This window comes from Rhincodon typus, chromosome 6 (genome assembly GCF_021869965.1).
Source record: "Rhincodon typus isolate 14 chromosome 6, sRhiTyp1.1, whole genome shotgun sequence".
NCBI classification, from domain to species: domain Eukaryota; kingdom Metazoa; phylum Chordata; class Chondrichthyes; order Orectolobiformes; family Rhincodontidae; genus Rhincodon; species Rhincodon typus.
In genome coordinates this window covers 96,600,921-96,614,493 of record NC_063337.1, presented here as the reverse complement: position 1 = coordinate 96,614,493, position 13,573 = coordinate 96,600,921, and the positions used below count along the sequence as shown (strand labels likewise).

At 40.7% G+C, this 13,573-nt stretch overlaps 1 protein-coding gene across 1 annotated transcript in view; it reads right to left on the bottom strand.

The window, feature by feature from the left end:
* Nucleotides 1-13,573, bottom strand: part of LOC109930718 (DNA (cytosine-5)-methyltransferase 3-like) — a 46,877-nt gene that overhangs the window by 17,003 nt on the left and 16,301 nt on the right. The window contains exons 7-11 of the mRNA XM_048598422.1: nt 9,484-9,568; nt 7,406-7,500; nt 7,220-7,292; nt 6,198-6,337; nt 1,878-1,951 (exon numbers count right to left, since the gene is read on the bottom strand). Coding sequence (XP_048454379.1) covers nt 1,878-1,951; nt 6,198-6,337; nt 7,220-7,292; nt 7,406-7,500; nt 9,484-9,568 — 467 coding nt within the window. The remainder of the gene's footprint in view (nt 1-1,877; nt 1,952-6,197; nt 6,338-7,219; nt 7,293-7,405; nt 7,501-9,483; nt 9,569-13,573) is intronic.

The window sequence follows — 13,573 nt, the reverse complement described above, 5'->3', positions numbered from 1 at the left end:
CCTCTATCCCTCTTCTATCCGCCTCCCACTCTCTCCCTATTTATTTCAAAACCCCCTTCCCCTCCCCCTTTTCTGATGAAGGGTCTAGGCCCGAAACGTCAGCCTCTCTGCTCCTATGATGCTGCTTGGCCTGCTGTGTTCATCCAGCCCTGCACCTTGTTGTCTCGGATTCTCCAGCATCTGCAGTTCCTACTATCTCTGATTCAATCAATATGCAGATTGTGGCCCTGTCTTCCAGCTGGATTGTCAGGATCAAGCCCACTTCCTGGAGTCCTGGAAACACAGGAAGTTGAGAGGCGTCCTGATACAAGTGTATACTATAATGAGAAGTACAGATAGAGTTGATGGCAGTTATCTTTTCCCTAAGATGGGAAATTTCAAGACGAGGGGATACATTTTTAAGAGGAGAAGAGAAAGATTTCAAAAAGACGTAACAGCCAAATTTTTTACACAGAGGGTGGTTTGCGTGTGGAATGAATTTCTTGATGATGTGGTGGATGCAGGTACAATTACAACATTTAAAAGAAGTTTGGATTTATATATGAATAAGAAATGTTTGGAGCAGTTAGGTGGGACTAGTTTAGTTTGGGATTTTGTTCGGCATGGACTGGTTGGACCAAAGGGTCTATTTCCATGCTGCATGACTCTATGACTCTGTAAGTAGCTGCCTGCAGTCATAGTTTCTGCTCCTCTCAGGCTAGATGGCTCACCTCCAAAAGCTGGCAGCTCTTCTGTCTTAGAAATGTCACCACTGCATGGTGGCAAACAGTGGGGCTACAGCAAGCCCTGGACCAGCAAACATGGAAGGGATCCAGACTGGGGTTGTGGATCACTGAGGCCAATCGGGCAGATCCCAGTGTGGATCAGGGGTGGGGGGTTCAATCGCATGGGCAGAGCAAACATCCAGCCAGGAAGCTGCACTTGGCATGACGGGATGCAATATAGCATCCATGGGTCATGAGCTGCCAAATCAGAAATTATCCTTGCCCAGCCCTGGCCTATCGGGAGGCTTATCCAGGTGGGGAGATGCCCATCCATTGCTGGTAAAATGTCAATAGGAATAAAAAGAGGCTCTTAAATCATTATTAATTAGCTATTCAACCTGATTACCAGCCTACTTACCTCATCACTGGTAAAATACCTGTGAAGGCATGAAACTGATGGGCACAGCACTCCCTCCATCTCACTCATTTCTATGCCAACTATCTGATCCCCTGGGGCAGAGGTTTCAGTGGCAGGGTGGTAACGTAGTTATCAAATTAAGTCATGAGGTCAATTTCCATGTGCACAGTGATGTTATGGCTTTCTTATGTTGGCTCTTTGAAACAGATTTCTAACTCACCCCACTACTGTGCTTTTCACCATAGTCCTCAAAAACCCTAAATCCTTATCCTTATGTTCAAATCTCTTAATTGGCTTTCACCACCATGACTGTAACTTCTACCAGTTATACAATGCCTCCATTCCCAAACACTCTACTATGAGTTCTGCAAAGGCATCTAGTATATCCCTACCTTTGCCCATCATCATGTCTTAAACTATATAAACTGCAACTCCCTTCCTGAACTCTTCCACAGCTCTATCTTCTTGTAAGACTCACTTTACTATTCATAATTTTTAACAGATTCTTGGCCACCCTTCTAATGTCTTTAACTTTTGTTTTGCTCAGTTCCCATATTATCATTATACTTCTCTGAAGAGCATTGAGATGCTTTGTTACATTAAAAGCACTGCACCAAAACAAGCTGTTACTTTTGATTAACTTGCTAAAATACCATGCAAAGTGTAGTTTCTCTCTTCGCGTGAACACAAACTCTAAATCATTATACCCAACTCCTAGCTATCTTAATGCTCTAGTCAATTCATTAGCATCTTACCTTTTGAGTGAGGGTATATTACTCCACAGCCGAACTGCTGACTCACAAGAATCATGAATAATTACAGGATCACACTGCAGAAAAGGACCAAGACACTTTTACAGTCATAACATAGAATCTCTACAGTGTGGAAGCAGGCCATCAAGTCCACACCAAACCTCACAGCCCCTCACGCCAACACCGCCACCCCCCGAACCTATCCCTGTAACCCTGCATTTCCCCACAGCTTAGCCACCTCTCCTGCACATGCCTGGACACAATGGGTAAGTTAGCATGGACAATCCACCTAACCTGCACATCTTTAGGTTGTGGGAGAAAACCCACACAGACACTGGAAGAATGTGCAAAATCCACACAGACAGTCGCCCGGGAGTCTGGAATCAAACCCAGGTCCCTGATGTTGTGAGGCAGCAGTGCTAACCACTGAGCTACTGTGCCACCCTATATGTTGCCACAGTAAGCATATTAGATAAAGAATCTGGACTTGCTTTGACAATGTTAAAGCTCTTTAACATTTCCTCTGGTTCACTGCAGTTTGATGGATGATTTTAGCATTGGGAGAACTGATTACATTTCCATTTGTTGTCATTAACTTAATAATCATCTAGTTCAGTTTACAATTTTGAAGATCACTGCAGGATCATTCTCTTTTCTAAGCTATGCTAAATAATTTAACATTCTTTCCACTCTGATAAATAACATGAAAGATCGGAAATTAAGTTTTTCTCATCATGACACAGAGTTGTCTATTGTCTTTCATTATGAATTCTTCCCCATGAGTTAGAACAGTTAGAATGCAGGTCTCTTACTCATGAAATTGCTTCTGTTTCACTAACCTTGCTCTCTGGGATTGTAGTAACTGTAATATGAAGAATACATTTTCTTACTTTGTGTTTCATCAAGGATGACTTGTGATGCAGATGTAGCATTCCTGCCTCTGAACCAAAAGCTAGTTTCAAGCCTTACTTCAGGACTTGATGGTGGGGGAAGAGGGTGGTTACATAATGCAGCCAAACAGATTGAGTATCAATGTATAAGTCCTAGCAACATGTGCTGATGGAAGGAGCCAAAAGTGGGTAAGATTCTTGGTCAACAGGTGATCAACCCCCAGAAATCCACAATGATTTATACATTCACACAACTCGAAAATATTGGGAACATACAAAGATTCCTTGGTATGGTCAATCAAGTGGGGAATGTCCTACCATATTTATCAATCAATGAGCCCAAAATGGGATCTGTTTGAAAAAGTGCCAACATTTGGATTGCATTATCTGTATTCCAAATCAATACCGTTGATGATTGGTCTTTCACCAGCAGAATTCTTAATTGGTCAAAAATTAAAAACCTATATCCCTTTACCAAAGCAGCAGCTCACACAAAACATTACAGCAAAAGATCGCCACCATATAAAATTGCATGTACAGTGGCAAAAAAGGAAATTAATTGAAGTGGTATAAAACCCTCTACTAACAGAGCAGCTAATATGGATAAGAGTCTGACAAACTGTGAAGTTCTCAAAGAAATGGAACAGCTGCAATAATATCTTGTCTGAACAACATTTGGAGTTTTCAGAAGGAGTAGACAAGCTGTGATACTTTCAGAAACATGAGCAGCAAGTTGTATTGATACTATTGTGGTTGAGAAGATATGATACTCTCTTCATCGAATTGTGATTCTAGAGTCCCACAACTGAGAATAGACCAACATCTTAGGCCAGTAATACTAAGAACAAAAATAGGAACAGTGATGAAACCATTAGAGATACTCAACATGTGAAATAAGATTTTGGTGAGGGGGTTGGGAGGGGAGATGGCATGAATGTAAATAAGAATTCTGTTTGAGGCAAAACTTTGGAAGGGAGATGTTGCGTGAAGAGTTAAAGCAAATCAGACCATGATATGACTTTTGATGTAGGCATCACATAAGCAGAACATTCTAAACTGCAGACTGAGGAAAAAAGAACACTATCTGAAGGGATAACAAGGTGTAGAGCTGGATGAACACAGCAGGCCAAGCAGCATCAGAGGAGCAGGAAAGCTGACATCTCGGGTCGAGACCTTTCTTCAGAAATGGGGGAGGGGAAGGGGATTCTGAAATAAATAGGGAGAGAGGGGGAGGCGGATAGAAGATGGATAAAGGAGAAGATAGGTGGAGAGGAGACAGACATGTCAAAGAGGCGGGGTTAGAGCCAGTAAAGGTGAATGTAGGTGGGGAGTTAGGGAGAGGATAGGTCGGTCCAGGGAGGACGGACAGGTCAAGGAGGTGGGATGAGGTTAGTGGGCAGGAGATGGGGTTGGGGCTTGAGGTGGGAGGAATGGTTAGGGAGGCGGGAACGAGCTGGGCTGGTTTTGGGATGCGATCAGGGGCAGGGAAATTTTGAAGCTTGTGAAGTCCACATTGATACCCTTGGACTGCAGGGTTCCCAAGCGAAATATGAGATGCTGTTCCTGCAGCTTTCGGGTGGCATCATTGTGGCAATGCAGGAGGCCCAGGATGGACATGTCGTCCAAGGAGTGGGAAGGGGAGTTGAAATGGTTTGCGACTTGGAACAGCATCTCATATTTCGCTTTGGAACCCTGCAGCCCAAGGGTATCAACGTGGACTTCACAAGCTTCAAAATCTCCCCTCCCCCTACCGCATCCCAAAACCAGCCCAGCTCGTCCCCACCTCCCTAACCATTCCTCCCACCTCAAGCCCCACCCCCATCTCCTACCCACTAACCTCATCCCACCTCCTTGATCTGTCCGTCCTCCCTGGAATGACCTATCCCCTCGCTAACTCCCGACCTACATTCACCTTTACTGGCTCCAAGCCCGCCTCTTTGACCTGTCTGTCTCCTCTCCACCTATCTTCTCCTCTTTCCATCTTCTATCAGCCTCCCCCTCTCTCCCTATTTATTTCAGAATCCCCTTCCCCCCCACCATTTCTGAAGAAGGGTCTCGACCCGAAACGTCAGCTTTCCTGCTCCTCTGATGCTGCTTGGCCTGCTGTGTTCATCCAGCTCCACACCTTGTTATCTCAGATTCTCCAGCATCGGCAGTTCCTATTATCTCTGTAACTATCTGAAGGGACATGCTCTAACCAGGACTGTATATATACTAATGTATATAGTGTGATAAAGACTTGGAATTACTTTACCATGCCTACATTTAGATTACTGATAGAGTGAGGGGACAAGTGTAGTATCCAAAAGAGCACTATGGGAGCTGGGACAAACCAATTTAGATGCAATGGACAAACGGGACCATGGCAACAGAAATCTCTTCCATGATCAGCTCAATCCCACCTCAACTGATGCTCGGAAGAACTTGGGTGTACTTGTACAAGGAACATAGAACGGTAGCAAACAGGTCCAGCAAGCCAACAGGAAGTGAAATAGCACGCTAGCCTTTATTGAAAGAAGATTGGAATGCAAATGTTATACTGTCATTGTCCCATGCTTTGGTGGAACGACACCTGAACTAGTGTACACAATATTCAGCATCACACCTAAGGAAGGATACACTTGTTTGGAGGTAGTATAGTAAAGGCTTATCTGACTGGTCTTTGGAATGTGAGGGTTTGCATGTGATGACAGGCTCAATAAGTCGGTGTTGCACATTTTGGAATTTAGAAGAATAAGAGATGAACTCAACGACACACAAGTTTGTGAAGGGCTTGACGGGGTAGACAGTGGCTACTTCCCTTGTCTTCAGAATCTAGAACATAGGGCCAGACACTCAGGATAATCATTTAGGAATGAGATGTGGAAAATATTCTGCATTCTTCTTGTGAGTTGTGAATCTTTTGAATTTTCTATCCCAGAGGACTGTGCATGCTTTATAAAGTTAAGCCTGAGACAGACAGGTTTTTAGATAGATATTTGGTTTCTCATGCAATTATGAAGGGGGAAAATTACATTAAAATGCAGTTGATGCAGAAGATCAGTCACGATCTTGCACTGAATGGCTCAGCATATCGTATAATATACTCTCAGTCCTTTTTCTTACTTTCTTATTTTAGAGTTGAGAGGTAACAATGGTATTCTGACACTACCAGGGTATTCAATATGCTTCTTAATCGTGAGAGAGAGAGAGGAGAAAATCTATAGGAAAATCCAGGAGATTTGCAAGAGATGCTTTGGGCCTTTAATTACTCCAATGCTATTTAGGATAATTTTCCCCCTTACGCTAACATACTTCCCTTTTTTTCTCGGTATTGTGTTGAGACTTATGAACAATAATTCTTCCTAAAAGTACCAGTGGGACTGAGGTTTCAGCATGAACAAACATTGATCAAGTTTCACTCATGATATCAATGTTGGAAAGTCCACAATACCTCCAGAAAGCGTGAGGCATCTTTAATGTCCTTTTGGGTCAGAATCTCTGGATCCACAAATATCCAAAAGAATGGTCGTTCATCTGTTTCTTTGGGCCTAGCATATTGAAGTATACGGTAATACTGAAAAATGATCCTGCCTAATACAGGGAAAAAGAAGTAGGGCGTTTTCTTAAATTAGAAACATAACATCTGGAAATATTTAATAGCATCTATGAAAGAAGAAATAGTTAACATTTCAGGTTAATGGTAATCAGAATCCTGAAGGGTTTGAAATACAATAGGTTAGAATCATGTAATCATGTCTGTCATAGGAAGAATCATAGGTTGTACAGTACAGAAGAGGACATTCAGCCCATCAAGGCTGTACTACCAAAAGTATACAATGACTACACTAGTCCCATTTTCCCAGACTAGACCCCATAGCCTTGAATGTTGTGAAGCAGAGAAGAGCCAAGTGACAAAGCAGTCTGTGCTGCAGAATTATAGAGAGCTGCAGAATTAAATACAGTGGTATTGAACAAGAACAAAAAGTACATCTTGAAGTGTAAAAGGCAGAATGATGAGCATAATTCTATTCAAGATCAATAACAAGGGGAAGAACAGGAGTACGGCAAAAAACATACAGCAAAATAGGAAATAATCAGGGAGCAGAGATCATGATCTGAAATTGTTGAAAACATTATTAAGCTGGAAGGCTATACTGTACCCTCATTGAAATAAGAGACACTGATCTCTAAGTTTATGCTGGGCTTATTTGGTACATTGCAGAAGGCTAAGGACAAATTGGAAAATTAAAATGCCAGAACACTGGAAGCTCAAGATCATGCCTGTGGACTGAAGGGAGGAAATTTGTAAAATGAAACCATGAAAGAATAGGAAGATAAAGAAAGGAATACCAGAAGTGTGAGCAGCCACAATTAGAGGGTAGAAATAAGCAGATTTGTCAATCTTGCTGATGATGATTTGGACTTGTGTTACAATATTGTTTTCACAGGTAAACAACTGTTAATAGCTCTTACCTGAACAATGATGAACTGAAGTGTCCTCCTGGCAGACACCAATCACAAAGTCAAATGGTCCCTTTTGCTCTATCTGTTGTGACAAAGTCAGAACACATGTAAACACATATACAGTGCAAAGTTAATTTACAAAGATGTCAAGGGTACACCAAAACCCATTTCTAAGATTAAATTTATTGTTCTTACATTTTGTCGAGTAACATTGTCCAAATCCTTCAAAAACGTTAACATTTCTTGATTAGCATTATGAACTCTGTCCAAAATTCCAATGTCCTGTAAATCTGAATCAACACAGTAAGCAAATATTATGAAACACATGGCGCTACATATTTACAGACAGGTTCACTCATTTTGTATTCTCAAAGTGCAGCCACACATGCAGGAGCCTGGGATGTAGCACGCAACACTGATCCTTCACGTCCTCTTGAAAACTGGCTACATGCTGGGAATATGGAAATCAGAGAATTTACTGCTCATAGACAATGAAGCTGAGGAAAACAAGAGATGATAACTGAGTCAACATAAATTTAATTGTATTTTTTGTTCTTTATTTTTCGTTCTTTATTTTTCTTCATTTGATTTTTGTGTTTTGTTTCAATTTCCTCAAAGCTCTGCTTGTGGCATATGTGGTTATATTCAGGAGCTATATTCTCTCCAAAATGTGGTGTTCCCAGTGGAAAGTGTTACTCATTGGAAGCAAAGCCTGGAAATTATCCACTCATTTTCTGGGGGACAGATCAGGGCAGGAGCCCTTGTAATCTTGTCCAGGATACAGAACACAGAAATTAAACATATTTTGGACCGATGTACACACTTCCTTAATACAACTGAGGCAGTGGGACTGGAGAGCTGGAGAGCTGAGCAATTTGTTAAAATCTAATTTGAAGCTGCTATATTCTCAAACATGATTGATGATTCTAAAATCCATTGCCACAAAAACAAACTTTCCTTTGAAAGGAGAGTGAATCTCACTTCAGCCAGGAACAGTTCCTACAATAGAATCTGCACAGTATGGAAACATGTCTTTTGGCCCAACAAGTCCACACCAACTCTCCAAGGAACATCCCACCCAGACCCACACCCCCACCCTATCCCTGTAAACCTGCATTTCCCATGGCTAGTCCACCTAACTTACACATTGCCGGACACTATGGGCAATTTAGCATGGCCAATCCACCTAACCTGTACATCTTTGGATTCTGGGAGGAAACCCACGCAGACACAAGGAGAATGTGCAAACTCCACACAGATAGTCACCTGAGGCTGGAATTGAACCTGGTCCCTGGTGCTGTGAGGCAGGACTGCTAACCACTGAGCCACCATGATGTATGGATACTCAGTGTTAGGGACAAATAAAGACATCACTCACAGAATGACAGATTAACAGAATTAGTGCAATGCATAAAGAGGCAATTCAGCCCATTGTGTTAGCTGCATTGACTCTTCAAATGATCATTTCACTTAGTGCCAGACTCCTCCTTCTTCCTGTAACCCTACACATTTTTGTTTTGAAATAACATTCTTATTCTCCTTTGAATTGGTCAAATGAACCTACGTCCAGCACACTCTCAAGCAGCAATACAAGTAATTCTGATGAATGGTATGTCCCAACCAGCCCAGCCCTTTCTCTGGAACCTGCCTGGTAGGGGATGGTTGTACTAACAGCCCAAACTCCAGCCTATTGTAAGATCAGAGAAATAAGCGAGTGTTGTCACATCATCCTAAAATGCTGTGCTTGCTCACTAACAAAAAAATCAGAAGTGAAGATTACCATCACACTAAACATCTCAACAAACTGGGGTCAGGCAGTTGGTGCTCTTTTTATCCAGTAACCTTTTCTTGAAAGCATTATCTGTGAATGCCACTCTGTGGTGAGAGAATTAGATTGTGGAATCATATTTTACATTGTCTGGAAAAATCAGGCAGGTTTTGGGGGCTGACGGAGGGAAAATGGGGAGGGTGCATGGTCGTTAGGGCAGGGAGTGACTTCCAGCCGGGGGGTAATCTTTGCATTGAGGAGTTTCCAGGATTGGAATGCTTATGCCATTTAATTTAAAGTGACCATTTTTCTGCATATCTGATAAATCCAGTGTTCTACGTTGTTAGCACAGAACTTTGTTTGAAAGGTCAGACAATTGGAAAAAGAGCTGTCATGGAGATTACAAGATCAGTTCATGTGCTTTATACCTCTGCACATTTATTAACAGGGAAAGGTTGAAAGTAAAAATGTCTTATGCTGTCAGGTAGGATGAATCAGTTCTCACCTTTAGTCATATTGCTGAAGAGGGACAGAACTCTAATCGGATTTTGTTTATCTATAGGAACTGGTGCATAGATTCGTATGCGGTCCTGTTAGAAAATGGATGTTTGTCACAATACTATTAAACATACATTCTCGATGTTTTTTAGATAAATATTACAAATTATATCAAGAATCAAATGTTTTCTTTCACATTGAAGATATTCATTGACTGTTACAACAATAAATGAAGTCAAGTGTGCCCCTCATTATGAACCAATTTAGAATAGTTTATAATGATAATTTTTAATGTGTTTGTGTTTAAACTGTCATTATCACAATTTAATTTCACATTGTTTAGTCTTTGCAATTCCCACTTTATTCAAAAGGGTGTAAGAGGTTAGATAGCATGGTAAATTGTGTGGATGGGAGCAGGAAGTTACAATTGAACTGAAATAAATTAAGAGGGCTAAACTGTGGCAAGTGGATTTAGCTCGGGATCGATTATGATGAAAGCAAAAAGAAACAAATTAGAATAATTATTAATGACTAACAACTAGAAATTTGGAGAAGGGAAGAGATTAGGTGTCCAGGTTCAGAATCACTCAAAACTAGTGCACTGATCCACTGATCCAAATGTAATAAAAGGAAGAGGAATACAATGTTGTTGTTTATTTCAAGAAAGCTGCAAGTGGGCATTAATTATGGTTTAGTCAGCCTATGTCTGACCTCATCCGAAATATTATTGTTTCAGGCACTAAATCTCTTGAAGAATATACCAACAGCAAAAGTTCTTTAGTTTGACTGATTCTTTTATTTATCATGTTTCAAAATCATTTACATGATGAAGGAGAACTAGAATCAAATATTGCAGTAGCATCACAACAAGACTGCGAGCAAATTTGTGTCTTTTGAAGCTAATTTGTCCTTTTCGAACCAAATGTACATGAAAATACAAACTCCTTTTTAAAAGGGACTTGCTCTACAGGCAAGGATGTGAAGGCCTCGCCAACTGGAATATTTGTGCATATTTCGTCTCCATAAATAAGAAAGGGTAGACTTGCTACAGAGGGAGTGCAGTGGATGTTCACTAGGTTGATACTGGTGGTCCAATGAACTGTCCAATGAGGAGAAATTGGTTTGACCGGGCCTGTATTCATCAAAGTTTGGAAGGATGAGAGGGGATCTGATTGAAATGTATAAAATTCTAACAGGCTGGACAGATTAGATACAGGGAAGATCTTGAACCAAAGGACACAGTCTCAGGATACAGTGTAGGCCACTTAGGACTGAGATGTGGAAAACTGAAAGGATACAAAACCTGTTGAATTCTGTACCACAGATGACTATGGAGACCAAGTCACCGAATATATTCAAGAAAGAAAAGTGACAATTTTTGAGATTTTGAAGGCATTAAAGCATGGGAGAAAGCAGGAATATGGCATTAGAGGATCAGCCATGATTGTACTGAATGGCAGAGCAGGGTCAAAGGGTAGGATGGTCTACTCCTGTTATTAGTTTTTCTATTTCTCTAATTCTTCAATGAAGTTCTTGTCTTCCTTCCTCTGGTGCAGGTGATACTTTCTGTTGTTGCATTATATCTCATTAATCTTAATTTGAATGTTTTTATCCAGTGTGTCACTTCTTGCAATTGCTTTGGTGTTCAACAACATTGCTAATGATTTGTGGTATGTTTCTGTTTCACCTTGCAACCCTAGGACATGATAGAATTGTCGTTTGCATGCCCGTGTTGCTGCTAGCACGCCCATGTTGCTGCTAGCACTTCTTTTTCAACCACAGTGCATCTTTGATCAGTTTCTCTTGAAAATGTGGGTAAATTGATGTTCTTTTCCAGACCTTTTAAAATTTGAAATAACACAGGCCCTAGTCCAATTGATGTTTATCTATGAAGGCTGGCAGTTTAGGATCATGCTGTGGTGGAATAGAGGATGTAAGCTTTTCCTTTATTTCTTTCAAGGGGCTTTGGCTGATTTTTATTCCAACAACATGTCTGAGGACCTGACACAAAAAATCGTTTGTTTATTTGTGAAAAATATGATAAATAATTGACCACATAGTTAACCATTTGCTTGAACCTCTCCCATTTTGTGAATTTCTGCATAATGCAAACTCCTGGATAGTCCTTTTCTTCTTCGGCTCTGGTGTAATGCCTGATACATGAACAATATGTCTGAAGAACATGGTAGTCAGCTGTGAGAGCTCAGTCCAAATAGTATGCTGAATGGGATGAGAAGTTTAGATTCTTTACATAATGGTAACAATCAGAAACCACTTTAAACATCATTTTTGGTTAAAGTTATGCTGTTCACTTGCTTTGCTAAACTTTGATCCCTGGATACTGTTATGAAGCAGAGATTGACCCCCCTCTGAGAACTAAAACTGAAACACCCAAAGGGGAGCACCTCACCCTATAATCTGTAAAAGGAGTGTGAAAAGTGGTGTAACCTGCCTTCCTGCAACTCTTAGTGGTTAAACAAAATAAATCCCTCACACTCACTTTAAAATCAACAAGTAACAATTTATTTATCTAACTCTAACAGTGAACAAATTAACTAAACAATTAAGAAACTGAATAAATCCCTTCTAACTACTAACGATTCCCAAATAAAGCAAGATTATAATCATATGCTGTTCCAATAAATATGAGTCCTACTTATATAAAAACGTAGAATTTAGTCTCTCAAAATTACAGCCAGATTCTGTGCCTTCTCTGTCAACTCTTTGTCAGGAATTTCTTCTCTGTCGATTCTCCTGTCAGGAATATTAGCTAGTTGTGCCATTGATACTGTTGTTATTTACATGGTGCTTTCTCTAAGACATAGAGGAGGCTGTGAGATCCAGTAATTCTCTCTTAAGAGCTGAGGGCCGTAACTCTGGCAGATGGCAACTAGCTCTGGAATCTTTGTCCAACTGCCCCCTCCTTTTTATACCCTTGATGACATACCAATATTTCTTACAAAAGGATTGTTCTTATGTTGTCAAAACCATCAGACTTAAATTTAACAGGTTTTTGGTATCTAAGTGCCTGGTTCAAATTGATTGGCTAAATTCAAAAGCCTGTTGTCTTGGTTAAAACTGCTGCTTAGCCTGCTAACTGTATGACTTCTCGATACAATTCAGCTACTCTCTGTGTACTTGCAAACTTTCAAGCTGCTGCTCACAGACATCCAGTCTCTAAGCACAGAAAAACCACATCATCTTTTAAAGGGACCATGCAATGCTTTCCCCCCCAGCATTTTACAAACACCAACTTCTAACTTCCTGCCTCCCAATCTACAATTACTTTGCCCAACTTCACAACAAATACCATAGGGTGAATTTCTCCCTCTCTTACTGTCCAGATGGACACAAATTCTGAATGAGCTGTTTGGTTGTGGAATTGACGCAATGTGGAAAATCTCTTCGTAATTTGGTCACTAATGAAACCGCTGCTTGTTGAAATACTGCCTCAATCTCATGTTTTACTTTTTTAAATAGGAGCAGAACTTTTTTTAGGTGTGAGTAGGCGAACTGGTATGCATCTGCTCCCAACTTTAAGGATATCTAGCTTTATGTGCTAGCTTTAGCCTTTCCAATGAAGAACTTTAGGATTTCTGTTCTGAGTCATCTCCTTTCTCCTCGCTGCCAACTTCATCAACCTTGAAAATACATCACAGATTGCCCTGTGCTTTTCTGCTCAATAAGGACCATTCTTGATTTTGAATCATGTATAAAGACTAGAAGATTGGTCTTTCTACATCGTGCACTCATGCAGTCAACCGGGCTGTTACTTTTAACTGAATGTATCACAGTCTATGAATTCAAATGGTGTGTGGCTACAGTGTTTCTTGATGCTGCTATTTTACAGTGTCTGAGAGGACTAATACACCTGTCGCCGCATTAAGTTTAAAATTCATTTCGCATCCACTTACCCCTACATCAGCATTTTAATACTTACTTTTTCATTCTTTGTTACTACCATAACCTGTTTTAAAATGGTTCAGGGATAGTAGGAACTGCCGATGCTGGAGAATCTGAGATAACAAGGCATAGAGCTGGATGAACACAGCAGGCCAAGCAGCATCAGAGGAGCAGGAAAGCTGACGTTTCGGGTC